The sequence below is a fragment of the Lithobates pipiens genome, unplaced genomic scaffold (genome assembly GCF_037356315.1).
Source record: "Lithobates pipiens isolate NorthernLeopardFrog02 unplaced genomic scaffold, aLitPip1_a1.2 Scaffold_16, whole genome shotgun sequence".
NCBI classification, from domain to species: Eukaryota; Metazoa; Chordata; class Amphibia; order Anura; family Ranidae; genus Lithobates; species Lithobates pipiens.
The window spans coordinates 371,443,268-371,464,281 of record NW_027507748.1 but is presented as its reverse complement, the minus strand read 5'-3'; the positions used below and the strand labels follow the sequence as shown (position 1 = coordinate 371,464,281).

The window sequence follows — 21,014 nt, the reverse complement described above, 5'->3', positions numbered from 1 at the left end:
GTAAAATCAAAATCTATGACTTTTTTATGTGACATCTAAGAATCCATATAGGATTATTATTTAATAAATATTAATAAAAAATAAGGATATACTGCTTAAAAGAAAAAAAATACACTACAAATCATGTTTCAGATTACCTTTGGATATACAACCATAAGAGCACAATTGTTTCTATTGTCAAACAAGTCCCTAAAATATTTGAATAATGTACATGTCAGAAATGAATTTGAATTTTAGGGTAAACTGTACCATTTATTAAAACTTTTAAATGCTAACACTTTAACATGCATCTGTCATTGACATGGATTTGCTTGGTGCTTTGATGTACAATTAGAACAGATCAGTCTTCAGTTAACCCTATATTTATAAAATGACATTTCTCACCATATGGAACCTCATTCATCTCACTTAAGCAAAGCATTTATTTAAAAGTGCTCCATTACTTACTGTATATTGCATCTCTTCTAACAGCGATCAAATATTGCACTCCTTTTTTTTAAAGACTACATGTTTCACAAGCTAAACGTTCACAGTTTGAGAAAGCAAATGTTAAAATAAATTCAATTTTTCATAGAAGTTTGGTACGCACTGAACATATACTTTCAACAGAATAGACTGATTAGGATTGTGTTGTGATAATTCTGCTTCAATGACAGTGTCAGATCCTCATTATTTAGGAGAGTTTGATAAATGAAGCTCTTTGCATGAAAGTTGTTTTAAATCTAGAGGGAAAAAAAAACAGCCAAGAGTTTAACTAAATTATATGGCAAGGTTGCAAAAGTAGTAAATTGGTAAAAAAAAAATTCATTTAAGATTAATCACATCAACTTAGTATGTCTTGCAGCTGGAAATGATTTACGATGGAAAAAATAATAATACAAATATTTTAGTGTATATATATATATATATATATATATATATATATATATATATATATATATATATATATACACCAAATCTAATATTCTCAAAGATACATTACTACTCTTGAATATAAGGTATAATGTTTAATGACAACTCTATCAATGCCCAGATTAATATTATACTTAAATTAAAATTACATAGTGGGTGTGGCTTTATACAATTATTATCAAGGGGAAGAATCATGCCTCATCACATAAAATTAAGGAATACTTCTAAGTCTTACACTTAGAAGCAACATTCTGTAGTTAGAAATTTATATAAACAGCACATTATAAATTCTTTATAAATTTTCACTGTTGATTACTCAGCACTTTTTGCATGCATTTAAAGTAAGGACCATTTCTACGTTGTGTAAATCTCTACTAGAAATTGATCTTATTTAATCAGTTTCTGAAATGTAAACTGGGCTTGCAGCAAAATTGTTTCTTTAGTATGCAACTGGTATTTCTCAGGGCATTTTGCATTTATAATATGACAAGATTTGGGTTTCAAAATTATATACTGCTTTTGAAAGCAGGGCAGGAAGTATTTTAGTGAGGCACACAGATTTCTTTATTTTTGTGCCCAATCAGTGTCCACTGTTATCCTGTGGTGCATAAAGTTAGAATTTTATGTGGTGTAGTGGTAAAAAAAAAAAACACCAATTGTGAATAACCTTTCTCAAATAAAAGTCAAACTAGTTTTCTCAAAGTTCCTCAGCTACCATTAGAGGGCCATTTCCCAATGCACAGCTTCAGTCTTTGTGGGCCCATAATTAAATGTGTTGATATTGCTGCTTCAGCAAATGGCTAGGTGAATAGATCAGTCATTTTGATTGACACACATGTGCTCTGCAACGGTTGCCTTAAAAAGGTAATCTGTAATTGGATGAGTATGATTGCGGCTCTATCCAACTGAATTTCCACATTTATATTACTAATCATTTATGTTTACGTAGCTTCATAAGTCATGTTTAGATAAACAGGTAAATATACTTTGCTGGAATTAGACTGCTGCTTGCACATGGAAGTATCCATGACCAAAACTACTGTTAGAACAAGGCCAAAACAGGATATATATAATTGAAAATTGAATATTCTTAGAATGCTGTAATTTATTTTAATGGTAGGCAAAAAAAAATGAAGAAAAATAAAATAAAATCAAAAGATTTGTCAAGCAGGGAAACCCATGTTTAAGGTAAACTCTCAGTTTGCGTTTTAAGCAAATACAGTGCTACTGACTCTGCTCACCTGTAGCAAAGCAATCTGTGACTTTTAAATACATGTAAAAAGAATATGCACAAAGAGAAAAATCACTTTTTTATGTTTAATGCCATTTGTAGTATTTAAAAATGTACATATAAGTGCATGAGTTGTACATAAGAAAAGACAAAAGGGATAATTATGTATAATGTATAGTTTCTATTTATGTAAAATAGTGTTAGTTGACCTATGTTTAACTTTTTTTATAGTATACTTTTACAATTGTACATAAACACATTAAAAAAATAATAATATCAATGTGTCTTAAACATTTCATCAGGGGACATATTTGAAAATAAAAGTATTACCTTAATTAGATAGTAAGCACTTTTACAACAAAATTACAATTGTTTACTTTTTGAAAATAAAATTGATAATGATGATAATGATTGTTTTTTGTTATCATTAGCAGCATTAGCAAAAATAGGGAGGATGGGTGGCAGAAAAAACACAAGTAAGCAGGCAATGGTAACAGCATTTCTTAAAATAAATTCCCTGTATGGGGGTATGGTTATAGCCTTTAGGATACAATTAAGTCCTAATTTATAGCAACTACGGTATTGTTGTAACTGACCAGTTCATATTATCACTACATACAGACATGTTGTATTTAAGTTGAATTCTTTAAAACTGGTAGAAATATGTTGTTTTCTGGAAGGGAATTTTTTTTTAGAGAATTATTATTTTAAAAGGACTGGAAAGGGAAACACGACTAGGTAGATATTACAAGTATGCATAAAACTTACAATTTCCTCTCAAAATTTTAACGTGGTTTCAGTATAGCTTCTGCACTTACTTAAAAAAAAAAATGTAATGTATTTTTAGCTATCCTTAAATGGCTGCTAAAGAGATGTGATGAGATATCATATAAGAATGTTCCTCTCTAAAATGACCAGTTTACTAATCAAACTCATACACTATTCAGTAAATTTCATGTTGCTCCCATTATGGGATTTATGTGAAGAATCTGCTTATCTCACAAAACTATTTGGCTGCCAGATCTAAACCTTAAGTAATAAGACTAGTAGTATCTTGTATTCAAGCTATAAGAGAAAACATTTATGACTGTAAAGTCAACTTTATAACGACACAAAACTGTACCTCTCACAAATGCTTTTTGATATTGTTAATGGCACAATAGCACAAAATGCTGAGCTTTTGATGAAGCTTCTGAGAATAAACAGTGATTTTTTTCCAGTAAGGAAAAAATCACTGTTCAAGTCTAGACTGATGAGCAACAGATTCTAAAAACCCCTGTCATACCTTATCTTTATTGAGTTTCCCTGTCTTTTCCCAAATCTAAAAGAAGTCTTTTTATCTCACTCTACTTATATATACATGGTTTACATAGGTGTATACTACTGTTCTATCTAAGTGATTAACATATACAGTATTTGAAGTGCATACAAAAGTTCTAAATATCACTGTAGCAACAATCTACAGTGCAAAACATCATCATATTAGGTTAGGTTCAATAATAACAAAAATTAGCTGGGGGGGGGGGATTACTGGTTTTAATTCTAGTTTGTTTCACAAACCTGGTTAGCCTGAGTGACAATTTAAGGATGTCAAGTACTCCGTTCGAAAATATAATATTTAAATTTTGTACATACAGGCATACCCCACTTTTAAGTACACAATGGGGTTTATTTACTAAAGCTGGAAAGTGCAAATTCAGGCTCATTTCTGCATAGAAACCAATGAATGTCCAGGTTTTATTACCAAAGCTTAATTGAACAAGCTGGGGTTAGAAGCTCTTTGGTTTCTATGCAGAAGTGAGCCTGATTTTGCACTTTCCAGCTTTAGTAAATAAACCCTATTGTGTACTTAAAAGTGGGGTATGCCTGTATGTACAAAATTTGAATATTATATTTTCAAACGGAGTACTTGATATCCTTAAATTGTCACTCAGGCTAACTAGGTTTGTGAAACAAACTAAAATAAAAGCAGTAATTCCCCCCCCCCCCCAGCTAATTTTTGTGCAATTAAAAGTGGGGTATGTCTGTGTGTTGTTGATGGGTCGATTTACTAAGGGACTAGTTCTTCCATAGCCAATGTACACTAGACATGTGCATTCGTTTTCGTCCGAATGCATTTTCGTCCGAATTTCAGCTATTTTCGTTTTCGTTTTGCCAAACGATAACGAAAGCACAAAATCCGAAAAACGAAAGATCCGACATAAATAAATGCTTTATTTTCGTTTTCATTGTTACAACAGTTCGATATAGAATAGGAGATTCGACGTGACTCTGACAACGTGTCTATAGAACCTGTGTTCGAATGTGCCTAACCTTACCTCTATTAGTCCAAGATTATATAGAGAAAATATTCGACAGAGAAAAAAGATTTGACAGAGAGAAAAGATTCTGCAAGATACTGTCCTAAAAAGTGTTTGGGGACCCGGGTCCTGCCCCAGGGGACATGTATCAATGCAAAAAAAAGTTTTAAAAACGGCCGTTTTTTCGGGAGCAGTGATTTTAATAATGATTAAAGTGAAACAATAAAAGTGTAATATTCCTTTAAATTTCGTAGGGGGGGGTTGTCTATAGTATGCCTGTGAAGGGGCGCATGTTTCCCGTGCTTAGAATTGTCCCTGCACAAAGTGTCATTTATGCAGGAAAAAAAGTCCTTTAAAATCACTCGCAGCTATAATGAATTGTCGGCTCCCGTAATACAGAGAACACTCATTGAAAGTCATTGATAAAAAAATAAATAAATAAATAAAAAAAAAAGCGTGGGGGTCCCCCAAATTCAATTACCAGGCCCTTCAGGTCTGGTATGGATATTAAGGGGAACCCTGCCTCAAATTTAAGAAAAAATTTGACGTGGGGTTCCCCCTAAATATCCATAACCAGACCCTTCAGGTCTGGTATGGATATTAAGGGGAACCCCGCGTCAAATTTAAAAAAAAATTGACGTGGGGTTCCCCCTAAAAATCCATACCAGACCCTTTATCCGAGCACGCAACCTGGCAGGCCGCAGGAAAAGAGGGGGGGACGAGAGAGCGGCCCCCCCTCCCTCCTGAACCGTACCAGGCCACATGCCCTCAACATTGGGAGGATGCTTTGGGGGTCTGTGACCCCTCAAAGCACCTTGTCCCCATGTTGATGAGGACAAGGGCCTCATCCCCACAACCCTGGCCGGTGGTTGTGGAGGTCTGCGGGCGGGGGGCTTATCAGAATCTGGAAGCCCCCTTTAACAAGGGGACCCCCAGATCCCGGCCCCCCCCCTGTTTGAAATGGTAAGGGGGTACAAAAGTACCCCTACCATTTCACAAAGAAAGTGTAAAAAATGTTTAAATAAAACAAACACACTTTTGAAAAATTCCTTTATTAAAAATAAAAAAATAAAAAAAAGATTCCAGCGGCGGTAATCCACTCTTGCTATCCATCGACGGACGGTCATATCTCCAGCGATGTCTAATATCATCCAGCGCAGCGCAGCATCCTTCTTCTGTCTCCGTGGAGGAGACACTACAGGCATTCCGGCGGCTGACGTTTGTTATATACGGAGGGCGGGGCCACCCGTCACCTGACCCCGCCCCCCTCTGACGCAAGGGGAAACCCGGGGTTCCCCGTGACGTAGGGGTGACCCGCACCCCTCTGATGTAACACAGGCAGGTTTCCGTTACATCAGAGGGGGGCGGGGTCACCCCTACGTCACGGGGAACCCCGGGTTTCCCCTTGCGTCAGAGGGGGGCGGGGTCAGGTGACGGGTGGCCCCGCCCTCCGTATATAACAAACGTCAGCCGCCGGAATGCCTGTAGTGTCTCCTCCACGGAGACAGAAGAAGGATGCTGCGCTGCGCTGGATGATATTAGACATCGCTGGAGATATGACCGTCCGTCGATGGATAGCAAGAGTGGATTACCGCCGCTGGAATCTTTTTTTTATTTTTTTATTTTTAATAAAGGAATTTTTCAAAAGTGTGTTTGTTTTATTTAAACATTTTTTACACTTTCTTTGTGAAATGGTAGGGGTACTTTTGTACCCCCTTACCATTTCAAACAGGGGGGGGGCCGGGATCTGGGGGTCCCCTTGTTAAAGGGGGCTTCCAGATTCTGATAAGCCCCCCGCCCGCAGACCTCCACAACCACCGGCCAGGGTTGTGGGGATGAGGCCCTTGTCCTCATCAACATGGGGACAAGGTGCTTTGAGGGGTCACAGACCCCCAAAGCATCCTCCCAATGTTGAGGGCATGTGGCCTGGTACGGTTCAGGAGGGAGGGGGGGCCGCTCTCTCGTCCCCCCCTCTTTTCCTGCGGCCTGCCAGGTTGCGTGCTCGGATAAAGGGTCTGGTATGGATTTTTAGGGGGAACCCCACGTCAATTTTTTTTTAAATTTGACGCGGGGTTCCCCTTAATATCCATACCAGACCTGAAGGGTCTGGTTATGGATATTTAGGGGGAACCCCACGTCAAATTTTTTCTTAAATTTGAGGCAGGGTTCCCCTTAATATCCATACCAGACCTGAAGGGCCTGGTAATTGAATTTGGGGGACCCCCACGCTTTTTTATTTATTTATTTATTTATTTTTTTATCAATGACTTTCAATGAGTGTTCTCTGTATTACGGGAGCCGACAATTCATTATAGCTGCGAGTGATTTTAAAGGACTTTTTTTCCTGCATAAATGACACTTTGTGCAGGGACAATTCTAAGCACGGGAAACATGCGCCCCTTCACAGGCATACTATAGACAACCCCCCCCTACGAAATTTAAAGGAATATTACACTTTTATTGTTTCACTTTAATCATTATTAAAATTACTGCTCCCGAAAAAACGGCCGTTTTTAAAACTTTTTTTTGCATTGATCCATGTCCCCTGGGGCAGGACCCAGGTCCCCAAACACTTTTTAGGACAGTAACTTGCAAATTAGCCTTTAAAATGAGCACTTTAGATTTTGAACGTTGGAGTCCCATAGACTTTAATAGGGTTCTAAAGTATGCTATATACTAGCTCCGTCGAATCTTCTTTATACATTCGACAGACACCATAAGCCTTCAAAGACAGATTCGACCGTGAGTCATGTGGATTTTCGGACGAATGCAATTTTTGAACGAAAAATGAAATAAATAAAAACGAATTTCGGGAGTAACTAAATAAATTAAGTTTTCAGACGAAAACGAAATTCCGAAACGAAATATTTTACTCTGCACATGTCTAATGTACACTTTTAACTCCCCAAGCAAGTTCAGAGGAATATAAAAGGAATGAAAACAAGCTTTTCTGTGAATCAGCTCCATTATATAGAGTTACAAAGCTAAGGGAGTGAGTTTTATATCAGCTTAGCAAATGTTTGTATATATGGGCATTTTTGTACTTTTCTGCTGACCTATGTTTGTGAAGCAGTTTAAAGCGTTTTGAAAGGCTACATTTGAATTTCTGGTGCGATCTTATGAGTTTTGGTGAGCTTAGTGTTTTGGTAAATGCACCATGTACTATTCTAATGCATTTTCCACCATTCAAGAGAATCATAAACCAATTTCAAACACATCCCAATTGGATCTTAAATGCATTCCATCTTGCCTGAATGCTTAAGAAGAATGCTGTATTTGATTTGATACTGGCTCACTTGCAAACTAACCCAAAAATCTTACTCTCAATTTCCAATTTACAGGAAAAAAAAACTAATAAAAATAAATAAAGAAGATAAATTAATTTTTTTTAATAGAAACATAGGTATGGATTAACTAAAACGGGATAATCCAAAATTTGGTGCAGCTATGCATACAAACCGATCAGCTTCCAGGTTTTTTGTCAAAGCTTGACTGAACAAACTGAAGTTAGCTACCATGCACAACTGCACCAGATTTAGCAAATTACATTTTTTTCATATCATATGTCATATCTATCAACCTATGGGGTTGATTTACTAAAGCTAGATTTTGCACTCTCTAGCTTTAGTAAATAAACCCCATAGATTGATAGATATGACATATTATATGAAAAATGTGAAATGTTCATAACACCCTTTAAACAACATCATTGATAATTTCACAACACATAGACACACATGGATGGTTTAACTGGTAAACAAAATAGAAAATGCAAAACACAATTTTTAGAAGTTTAGACTTAAAATTACTTTTCCAAACCATCAGCAATACATAGGAGCACACTACATCAAAGTTCACTGATTAATGTTTTAAAAGAACGCAATACTTAATAATTTGACGTGCCAGCTAAGAAAAAAGTGTGAAACATTTTGAAGAAATCTAATCCTAACCAGTTTTCTTTCATTAAGTGAAAATGAAATTAAGTTCTTTTTAAATAAAATCCAGCTAGGAAAAAATGTTCTAGGGAAAAAAAAAAAAAATGGAGCTGTCTCATAAAAGAAGAAATATGCCACATGTCAAGGATATTAGTACCCCTAGTATGTTCAACTGGCAGGACACACAATCCTTGTTTTCCAACACTGCATGCCCATGACTTTAGAAAGTCTTAGCAAGGGGTAAATAAAATAAAGATTAAAGATACATCTTATTTAGCAGTGTAAACTTAACTATTTAATAAGGCTCTTAGCTTTAAGATGTTAAAGTACGTCTATTCTGAAGTTTACATGAACTTGATTGGTGCTTTGATGGACAGTTAAAACACACCAGGCTTTAGCTGAACTGTTTATTTGTAACAGCACATTTATATCCAGAAAGCTCCTATGCACTTAATTCACATGAACCATTGTTTACATGGAATTTAATAAAGGATTCTTATTTTTACCTGAAACAATCCTATACTTTATATAACTATTGGTTCCGGCAAATAGATCATATTTATTTTTAGATTTGTATTTGATACTGAGACTGAGATTTTAAAACAAACATAGGTTTGCTATATTGGTATAAATCTTACATAGTTTACCAAACCAATACCAGTTCCTTAATTAACAGCTTCTAGTTAGCATGCCATAGTTTTTTTTCATAGTCGTAACAAATGACATTGGGCTTGTGTTGAAAGTGGGTTTATACTAAAATTATTTTATAAAAATATCAAATCAAATGCTGTATCCTATGGCTTTTTGTAAACAGTATGTGTGGGTGTGTGTATATATATATATATATATATATATATATATATATATATATATATATATATATATATATTTTTTTTTGGTTTGATTTGGGTACAGATATACTGCTAAATAATTTCAGCATTTTCCAGTGACAGCTGGAAACTATTACCATTATATAATACACAGATTTTATAACAATAGATTGAAATAGAAGGAAATATTGTTTTCCAATTCAGAGACATTTGCTTACAGTGGTATTTTTCCTAAAGCCCAGGTCAAAATTTGGAAACACTTATCTACGCTTCCTGATATAAAAATGTATCCCTATTACTGCTACAACTGCTATTAGTATATTTGATACTACTAATACTACCTCTGATAGCATGATACAACAGTGCAATATTAAATGTTTGTAAAAAACAATATACTCCTGAAATCCAACAAATTCACGAAAACAGCATACTTAAAAATATCTTTTGGAGCAATACCAACGTTTCAACTAATAACCTCAAAATGTAGTAGCATCAGAAGTTTGTATGATTGGCATGGATTGCTAGCTTTCAGTAACCTAAATATGGTATATATTTATTTATTATCAGACCTTTGTGACACATACAAATGTTTTATCCACTATTTTAGTGGATATACACTCATGACCCACATTATGCTGTTCTTATTCCTTCAAAATTACAGAGCAAGAGTTATTATTTACTATGGGGTACTTAAACCAACTCAGTAAACAAAGTTCATAAAAATATTCATTTTACCATTGTGTATTTAGGCAAATACCCATCTGCAGCACTCACATAACACATATATCATTTAGCCCCTTGCCAAATGTGTAATGCATATATACAGTGGCAGAAATAGTGAGTGGGCTTTAATGTCCCACCACTGCACATATGTGTTCATGGTGGCCTGAGGTTGTGTGCTGATGGCATGCTCATTGTCCTTTCACAGCACACTGATGGAGCTGCTATCAACAGCTCTACAAATATACAAAAGCCTGAAAGCCAGTGCTGTCAATATCAACAGCTCTAGGTAGCAGTTTCTGAGCTAATGGGATGGGATCCTAATCATGTGACCACTGTAAGATCCAATCACATGATAGCGAATCTGTGCTGCTTCCAACTTAAAGGGCAATTGGAGGGTGGCGTGAAGGGGGTTGTTTAAAACACATTAACATGAGATATACAAGGGTGGTGAAAGAACCAAGTAGCCATAGCCAGAATTCAAACCTTTTCACCACTTTGTTACAACATTAGGACATTTGATAGGTTCTTTCATGGTTCTTTGCAGTTTTGAGAATCTCTTCCTTCTAACATTTGCATCAACCAATAAGTAGAGACTGTGTTAACAGATACAAGCCTTTAAGCATAGCTGGAATGTTGTTTTCTATACGTGCTGGAGCTGACTACATCCCTCAAAGACAGCTCAGAGACACAACTGTAGGAATACACTGCACAGGGGAGTGAAGTCAGCAATAAATCTGCTTACCATCATCATATAAACAGCATTGTACTACCAAGTGACAGGCAGTTGTCAAGTCCTTACTATGTGTCAAGGTTTGCTGTGCTGGCTAGTGCCACACATCGTAGCTGAACAGGGAGTCTTCCAGTGATAGGATGGCTATAAAAACCAACTACCTATAAGGACAAACATAGGAGATGTAGATAATTTTTCCTGCTTAGACTCACTGGGTGAGATTTATGTAAACTTGTGCTCATAGTATCTGGTGCAGTTTTGCATAGTAACCAATAAGTTTCTAGGTTGTATTGTGAAAGCTTAATTGAACAAGCTGAAGTTAGAAGCTGATTGATTACTATGCAACAGCTACACCCGATTCTGTGAGCACCAGAGTTAGTAAATCTCCCCTTGTATGCTCCAGCAAAAGCTATTTTTTACTATCCTTGCACAATTAATTTCATACCACCTTAACTAGCCACTATGCCCCCTTTTCTCAATGCATTAGCAACACAAATGTAGGCTAATTCAAGTGCATGCATAGTCCAAATTTTTTTTCTAGTTTTGAATAGGATTGGGAAGAGTTAATACTCCTGCCAATCTATTTTTTACTGTTGCCCACTGCTGTGGAACTTCCCTCTACTTCCACCTCACTGACCCAAAGATGCAACCGGAAGTTAGAGGGAATCTTGAAAAGTGAGGCAAGTGCAATTCCCCTCTTGGACTTCTATCCCTTTACCCAGGTGTTCCCACTGGCTGAGCTCCCCTTACCTATTTGTCTGGGGACAACCCTAAAATTTAGGATTTTCCATCACTTTATGTCTTATTCTGTGACAGCAGTAATGAGTGCAAAACAGAGTAGTGAAGATCTCCAATGGGGACACTGAAGGCAATAAAAACCTGACAGAAGGTGTAATCCTTTCCCATTCTATCGAAAATTATATAAAACAAAAAAAAAGATTTTGCCTAGAGATACACTTTAAAACTGGAGAAAAAAAGTGAGCTCAAACGTGAAGTTATTGCACACAGTAACAAATCAGAATATTTGTTGAACTCTCCCTATATAATCTTAATAGTATAAAGTATAATCTTACCGGTTGTTATTGGCAACAACTTCACATTTGTTCTAATTTTCTAATCTCCACTTTAAATGAACCAGCTTTTCAATGTTTTTCACTCTTCACACTAAACTGAGTATCAGTGGGACATATAAATTGTATTGTGCATACATCAATGAGTATATTTAAAGTCATACATTCCCAATAACATGATGATGAATGTAACATAAGTTCTTCTACAATACTGAAGCTGTTGGCACCTAAAAATATAGACTAGACATGGTCACTGTTGTCACGTTGTGTGTACACTGTAACCACTATATATTTCAAGTCAATCTACTGTAAATGCATCACTAAAATTACATATAAACTTTAACATGGTACTGCAATTTCATAAGTTAGTTTCAATTATCCATCTTCAACTAAAATACCACCTATTGATACTGCTCTAAAATGTGTTGTTCAGTCATTTCTTGCTGTGGAGTGACAACTATCAGTTTTACTCACGTTTTGTTACCCTGTCAAATGCACCCATAGCTGCAACTGCAAGTAGCCATGCCATCACTATCAATAAACTGATCAAAAGTAAAGCTGTGATTCTGATGTTGAACTGCACACTAAAGTGGTTGATAACGTTTTTAGAAGACCAACAGCACTTCAATGCAAAAAAAGTATGAAAATGGGGGAAAAAAATATGAAAAAAAGATTTCAGTTGTTTATGATACACAAGATACATTCTGTCGATTTATGGTTTAGCTTATTTTAAATTATATCTAAACCAAAGAACACATATTTGATGTATTTACACTTACCACTCATTAAATGCGGTGGCTGCATTTGTTATCTTTTCTTAAGGCTAAGAAACTTTTCAGCAAGTGCAGAGAAAATTGAGTACTGTCCCTTATACTTTTTAATTTTTTTTTATTTGCAATAACATACAATTTTTCAGGACAAGCTTTTGGGGTATGTCCCCTTCTTCAAGGTCCAAGCAGTTGTATGTTAGTGCAAATAAAAAAAGTATCACAAACAGTACTCAGTTTTCTCTGTTACAACTGCACTAATACAGCTACAATCACATCCAGCAAGTACAGAAAATATATGTTGCGTTTGGCAAAAATGTAGTGTAGTCCTGTGAAATTCACCTAAATCACAAACAAAGAGAATCATATCATAGGATCATTGGGATGCTTGAACATCATAAGATGTTTTTAAAGGGCACGGTAGTTACTATTATGTAAATATAGTTTTTTGTATGTAGATAAAGGTTTTGATTTCTTCTCTATAAAAGATTCATGTAGTAGGACATAGAGAGGACACCTGTCCCAATAAATGGGAAGAAACCTCCAATTATTTAAATACTTCTCTGGATGCTACCTTAACATCTTATAAAATGACTGCCTAAAGATCATGGGATCAGTGAAAACTTAATGAAAACCATGGATCCCCCAGTAGATACAGTGCAGTGACTGCTACATTTACTACATATTTACTATAATGCTTTAATTTTTCAGCAGAGCATGTTAACTAGAATGGCAATAGCCTCATATATACATATGGCAAGCGTTTAAGTGGCACTGGGAAACAATGCTCCTTCCATGTTACAATACATTTGTCAAGGTACAAGTGAAGGTAATAAAAATGTCAGTGGCTGGAGGAAAAGTAACACTAGCAGCAGCAAGCACATCCCCAGCAGGAGAAATGTGCAGTTCCCAAAGAGATGAAAAATACTAGCATTGATTAATCCTAACTATGCTTATGACATAGTATAGGGCTGATTAACTAAAAGTGTAGAGAATGTTCCTTTTGCAAAGTTAATGTTTATTTTGTTAATGAATACAGATGTGTAAGATCTGTTGACTTTCAACTTTTTATTATAATAACACAATATAACAAAGTATTATATTATTTACCAAGGTAAGTGAACATTTATCCTACAAAGCAAACTTTCATTTTGGAAAGTCCAAATTTTGTACTTTTTTGGTAATTCAAGCCCAGTGATTTGTGTTAAAATGTTGTTCAGTCCTTTTCAACCCATAGGAGCATTTTCCTTCATAGTTTGGGCTGTTAGTGGCTACAAATTTTCAGTCACAATGTGCTTTTTGAAAAACGTACACAATATATTTCCCTGGATCTAAACAAGGCATGCAATAAACTGCATAGGAACACCCAAAGTTTTGAATATGCTAAGTATTTGAATGTGTTTATATTGTTGATGGACATTAGTAGAATATTCAGTAATGTAAAAATAATTGCTTTTGACATGACATGCTTTTGACATGAGATGAGATTTAAGATGGAGACAGCTGATGGACAGAATATGAATACTGGCCATGTTGATTTAACAGAAGCAGAAAAGAAGTTTTAGCTATGTTGGATCAAAAAGCACAATTATCTGAGGGCAGAGTGGCTTCTAAAAGGGGTACCTCTGACACTGGTTATGTTATCTTGCTGGTTGTCCAGGCTGTTGTTGAAGTGCCAATCCAGACCATGCTAGAAAAAGTATGTACCCAACCATCCACTTATCTTTCAGATAAATGTCAGTCCATTTAGACTGGGGGTACGGAAGTCACTACCAAACCATTTACTGGATTTAAGATCCTTTTGCATACTTCTAAAGAGCCACCATTCCTTCAACAATGCTATCCTTGCACAATATGTTCAGGCTGCAGTTAGAAAACTTCCTGTTGCTGTGTATCCAAAAATTATCATGAAATTACAAACTAGATTTTAGATGTTTGTGCTAAAGCCTCAAAGGGCAATAGGAACATGTGGGGCAGGAGCAAGCAAGCCAGAGTATTATCTTTGTTTTGGTATGTGTTTGTACAATGGTGTGTTCTATTTTTGGGGCTCTGAGGATGTTCTGCAATTAAAAAAGGATTGTCGTTATTGGGGTCCCTGCTGCAGTGTCTATTTGGCAAAAATGGCCACACAGGTACATTTTTACTTCTGCATTTGGTATATTACTATACCGAGTTGTTAAACTGCGAAGGAAGAGTATATATTACTTGTTCTGATTGCTTCTGTGTGACGTAGATTTTTTCATAATTTCACACATATAATTTCATGATTCCACACCCCTACACACAAACTGTAAGACTGTGATTAGACATTCTTCTGCAGCGAAACCAACCATCACCACAAGCCACTTCCAGATATACTTCATGTACATTCACACGCACAAGAGGGTTTCATTCTATTCCCTCTTTTCCATGCAAACACATACATTGATTCTGCTTGCATATATACACTAGGCACACTGTGCTGCTCTCTAGACATTCTGTGCTACTCATTATATATTCTACACCGTCACACAAGGTAACTGTTCTTACATGTCCACATACACATTGAGACAGTTTTGTTAAGCAGCGATGAATGAATTTATTTAAAATCAGGTGAATCAGGAATTTGCGTTTTAATTTGCTTTAATGTAGCAAGCATGTTTGTTTAATCTGCAGAGAATAATACATTTATTACATGATTGCCTGTATCCCTATATTGCAGACATGTTTATGAAACAGACAGATCTTTATGCAAATACTCAGCTAAATTATTTTCATGAAAAGGCTACTGGTAGAAAGACTACTTACTAGTTCACAAAATGAGTGGTGGAAAGTCCCTCCCCCACCCCAAGAAAGAATTCGAGCACAGACTCTATTGTCTCGGTGATTCTAAGCACCCCCTAAGAACTAATTATCATTGCGCTTTTAAAGTGTAAGTAAACCCTACTATTGTTTTCAGTAATCTTCAACTGCCATGATGCTGCACATGTGATCAGTTAAGACACCAGCCATTGGATGGTTTGACAGTTCGGTTGCGAGCACAACGAATGTGACAGTTACATTCCCAACACGTGTCGGGAATGTAACTGTTTTTTTAAAACTGTAAAATCAAGAGGTTTACTTCCGCATTAATATTGAAGGGCATTACAAGGTTAATAATCTCCACCTCCATGTCATTGGCCTTATTAGGAATAAATATAGTTCCTAATTAGATGCTATGCTTGAAGAGGACTTATTTGCCTCTCTGCTAAGGAGTGTGAACTGGTAAGTGGTCTGTGGACTGGTGAACTGGTCCACAGAAAACATAACTTGACTAGTTCCCCCAAACATATGTTCTGTAATCATCCCTACATACATTTAAACAAAATGATCATACTAACATGCACATACATATGCAGTCACTTAAGTTAAATGTGTAATGTGTCAATTATTTAGCAAAGGAAAGAAACAAAAGATACAAAGACCAAGCTTATTATAACAACATTATACCTAAAAGTTTCTAAAATTATGCAGCTATGTAAATTAAAATAGATTACAAACCAAAAACTATTTTATGACAAATTAATTTTTAATACTAAATCATTGTTTTCCGTGAAAAGCCAAAGGTTAACAAATAAGCCAACAAAGCAGTTGACTTATTAAGAACTTTTAACACATGGAAACATTTACGTAAACAAATACATGCCAGCAAATGGTTTAGCTATGATCCAGCTGTAAAGCTGTGGAATGTCGTATATAAGTTAAGCTAAAAAATTTGAATCAAGAAAAGGACTTTCAGAATCATCACGGCTCCACCAATCACCAGAAATTGACAAATGGATCCTGCTTAGCAGGAAAGTCAGGAATGGCTTTAGACAGTTTGCATTCAGGAATCAGAACCATGTCAGAAATAAGACAGACAGAAATAGAAACCAAATGGTAGGTAGCCAAGTCATTTGAGAGAAGTCAGAATATACATTGAAGATACACAAGCCACATAGAACAGAGCAACAGAGCAGATCTGAATTCATGCTCTTTGGTTTGTAGGGACCACCTTTCTCCTACAGAAAATATGCTATCAGCCCCTAGATGTCACTTAAACACACCCCACTAAACACTCTTTTCTTGTTCCTGGACAAGCATGGCTGCCATTATCTATAGGAAAGATGAATGAATTTTACAGAATCCAGGGAAATACACACACAGGTCACAAATGTAAAAGCAAAATATCTATAAGAACACTACAAACAAAAGACGAAGGCCCCAGGCAGAGAAAAAAAAATCACATCATACACACAAAGGGGGGATTTACTAAAACTGGTGCACTCAGAATCTGGTGCAGATGTGCATGGTAGCCAATCAGCTTCTGACCTCAGCTTGTTCAATTAAGCTTTGGCAATAAAACCTGGAAGTTGATTGGTTTTTATGCAGAAGTTAGTTTGATGTTGCACTCTCCCGTTTTTGTAAATAAACCCCAAGGACAGCTAGATAAGCAAAGATACCCAGAGGATGTGATATCTATGGGATCTAATGGGCAAAATAGAGACATATGTCATAGGAAAACTGACATCATATACACTGATAAATGGGGACAAAAGTTAAAGTTAAACAAGTGATACAAAAAGAGAAATAGGATTGGGATGATCGAGGCTGTAAACAAAGACACACATTCACAGTAACAGCTGTATTTCCCATGTGGTGTGGCCACATTAAGGAAAGTGCACCTGGTTGCAGTGTATTCATTATCCCAAACTGGTATTTGTAAAAATGTATGAATGTAGACATTTTTCACGGAAACCTAACTTTTCGTACTTTTTCTATGACCCATTGTGATAAATGTGGAACACTGAGAAGCAATGTAAATGTAACAACTTGCACTGACCCATGTTGGAATGAAATTGTAATGCTCTTAAAGTTCTCTACAGATATTATAACATGTAAAAATACATTCACAGGAAGTGCTGCAACTACATGAAATCCATAAAATCATTCTGTTAATTTTTTCCAATGCAGTTGGTAAGGAACAACCAAGAAAAATCTCTTAAAATGAAGCAGGGTCCATTATTCTGTTGTTTCAATTAATTTCATATTTAATTCTAAAGGTTATATTGATGGACATTGTTATTAATGAGTTACGTGTCATGTATTTAAGTCATATTTTATCATTGAATTATATTTTTAATGTGATTACGAGACTTTTGGGACTTTTGATAATCCAAGTTGGAATACTACACAACTTGTAATGATATCTTAAGTTTCTACATATTACATGTTTTATGGCATGATTTAAAAAAAAATCTATTGCAGTTTTGGGTTTGCTTCACTCATAAAACTGCTTACATGGCCCTTGGGGGTGTTTGAGGGCAAAGCCTGGGGCCCGTTGATGCTATTTAGTTAACTATAACTGCATATAACATGACTTACATTGGCCTTGCATCAAGATAAATGCATTTTCCTATAGAGAAGGTGTTCAACTTTAACACTAGTTAAAGTCTGCATACCTATTTTATTGTTTTAAAGGTGAAAAGCACAAAGTAATACTACTCTGTTTATTTTAAAAAGGAAATGCTACAGGAGAAAAGCTTATCTGAAGGTGAGGATGGGTTTACAACAGGCCAAACTTCTGGACATGTTGAAGCAGCAGCAGGATCACCAGCATTGGGAGTAGCTGGACTAAGCAACACGTTGAACAGTCCACAGAGCCAAGATCCAGAGCAGGTAAGAACTAACCAAACTGTGTATTTTGACTGAATAAAAATCTAAATCCAAAAATGTTCTTATTTTTGTATAGAGTAAGGAACCTCTGTCAAGTTTATTTATTTATTTTGCTGTCTGTATCCCATTGTGGATATTGGTCAACAAGTGACACATTGAAACAATTCTCCTCATGATTTTTACTCATTTCAAAATCTTTCTACTGTTGCTTTTTTTTTTTTACATGTTAATTATACTATAAAGACATTTAGGTGCGTTCTGGTGCGTTTTTTTAATGCATTTTACAGCATCCCAGTGCAGAATTGGAATGCACTGGAACTGCAAGCATTAGTGTGAACTGTGCCATTGAAAGCTACATAACCTATTTTCCATGCGTTTTTGAAGCAGGAAAAAAATGCACTGGACTGTGGTGTGAACTAGCCCTAAAAGATTAGTAATTCAAACCTTTCTTCTACCTAAATTAGACATACAGTATCTCACAAAAGTGAGTACACCCCTCACACCCCTCAAATATTTTATTATATCTATTTATGTGACAACACTGAAGAAATTACACTTTGCTACAATGTAAAGTAGTGAGTGAACAGCTTGTATAACAGTGCAAATTTGCTGTCCCCTCAAAATAACTCAACACACAGCCAATAAAACAAAAGTGAGTACACCCCTAGGTGAAAATGTTTCAATTGGGCCCAAAGTGTCAATATTTTATTTGGCCACCATTATTTTCCAGCACTGCATTAACCCTCTTGAGCATGGAGTTCATCAGAGTTTCACAGGTTGCCACTGGAGTCCTCTTCCACTCCTCCATGACAACATCACGGAACTGGTGGATGTTAAAGAACTTGCGCTCCTTCACCCTCCGTTTGAGGATGCCCCACAGATGCTCAATAGGGTTTAGGTCTGGAGACATGCTTGGCCAGTCCATCACCTTTACCCTCAGTTTCTTAAGCAAGATAGTGGTCGTCTTGAAGGTGTGTTTGGGGTTGTTATCATGTTGGAATACTGCCCTGCAGCCCATTCTCCAAAGGGAGGGGATCATGCTCTGCTTAAGTATGTCACAGTACATGTTGGCATTCATGTTTCCCTCAATGAACTGTAGCTCCCCAGTGTTGGCAGCACTCATGCAGCCCCAGACCATGACACTCCTACCACCATGCTTGACTGTAGGCAAGACACACTTGTCTTTGTACTCCTCACCTGGTTGCTGCCACACACGCTTGCCACCATCTGAACTAAATAAGTTTATCTTGGTCTGATCAGACCACAGGACATGGTTCCCGTAATCCATGCCCTTAGTCTGCTAGCCTTCAGCAAACTATTTGCGGGCTTTCTTGTGCATCATCTTTAGAAGAGGCTTCCTTCTGGGACGACAGCCATGCAGACCACTGAGAACTGGCAGGCTGACCCCCCACCCCTTCAACCTCTGCAGCAATGCTGGCAGCACTCATACATCTATTTTCTAAAGACAACCTCTGGATATGGTGCTGAGCACATGCACTCAACTTCTTTGCTCGACCATGGTGAAGCCTGTTCTGAGTGGAACCTGTCCTGTTAAACCACTGTATGGTCTTGGCCACTGTGCTGCAGCTTAGTTTCAGGGTCTTGGCAATCTTCTTATAGCCTAGGCCATCTTTACGTAGAGCAACAATTCTTTTTTCCAGATCCTCAGAGAGTTCTTTGCCATTAAGTGTCATGTTGAACTTCCAGTGGCCAGTATGAGAGAGTGAGAGTGATAACACCAAATTTAACACACCCGCTCCCCATTCATACCTGAGACCTTGTAATACTAACAAGTCACATGACATGAGGGAGGGAAAATGGCTAATTGGGCCTAATTTGGACATTTTCACTTAGGGGTTTACTCACTTTTGTTGCCAGCTGTTTAGACATTAATGGCTGTGTGTTGAGTTATTTTGAGGGGACAGCAAATTTATACTGTTATACAAGCCGTACACTCACTACTTTACATTGTAACAAAGTGAAATTTCTTGTCACATGAAAAGATATAATAAAATATTTACAAAAATGCGAGGGGTGTACTCACTTTTATGAGATACTGTAGGTTCTAACTCTTCCACACTTCATCCTAAACGGTTGTAAATACACTTTAAAGTGAACCTATTCTGAGGCTCTGCTTGTTAAAGTATTTACATAATATAAACAGGAAAAAAAACAATTTAAAACAAACCCTTATCTACCTCTGTAGCTATAGCAATTGTGGAGAGATTGATCTTCAAAATTTAAACATTTTCTAAGGTACACAGCAAAAGCAATGAAGACACAGCCCCCCTCATGGCAGCAGAGATGTATCATCCTGCCAGCCTTTCTGTTGTGCATGTTAGCCTGGCAGTACCAAGTACACACCAGGTTTGTTTTTTAAGTTGTTAGAAACTGACTTCAAAGTCTCTGTTGTGATCCTTGAGTTGGATAAATTCACAATACATGCAGCTAGAGAGATCAGTGATGGCTTGTTTTAAAGTTTTTTTTTTACTTATTTTACAAGAATATGTATATAAAGTCAATAGTCTGGGCAAAGGTGAACTTTATGTTTTTGGTCTAGAAAAAAAATGCACTCAGCTATTCAACTATTTTTGTAATTTTGAAAAATAATAAGCACTGGCTCTTTTTTAAACAATCATTTTGGCCCTTTTGCGCACATTTTGGCACAGGTTATTTTAACACGCATTTCAGTATGGCTTGTAAAGAACATTTTGGTGCTTCTTTTAGCATGTCGTTTGAAACTTTTTTAATGTGCATTTTGATTTGCTTTTTATGCTTATTTTGGCAAATAGCACATTTGCTAGCCACTTTTGGGGTGACATTAACAATTAATGGCACTGCAA

At 36.4% G+C, this 21,014-nt stretch overlaps 1 protein-coding gene across 4 annotated transcripts in view; it reads left to right on the top strand.

Annotated features, from left to right (window-relative positions):
* Window positions 1-21,014, top strand: part of TBX4 (T-box transcription factor 4) — a 219,049-nt gene that overhangs the window by 7,112 nt on the left and 190,923 nt on the right. For all 4 annotated transcript variants that reach the window (XM_077482129.1, XM_077482130.1, XM_077482131.1 and 1 more), the window contains exon 2: window positions 18,019-18,174. In XM_077482129.1, coding sequence (XP_077338255.1) covers window positions 18,022-18,174 — 153 coding nt within the window. In that variant the 5' untranslated portion in view covers window positions 18,019-18,021. The remainder of the gene's footprint in view (window positions 1-18,018; window positions 18,175-21,014) is intronic.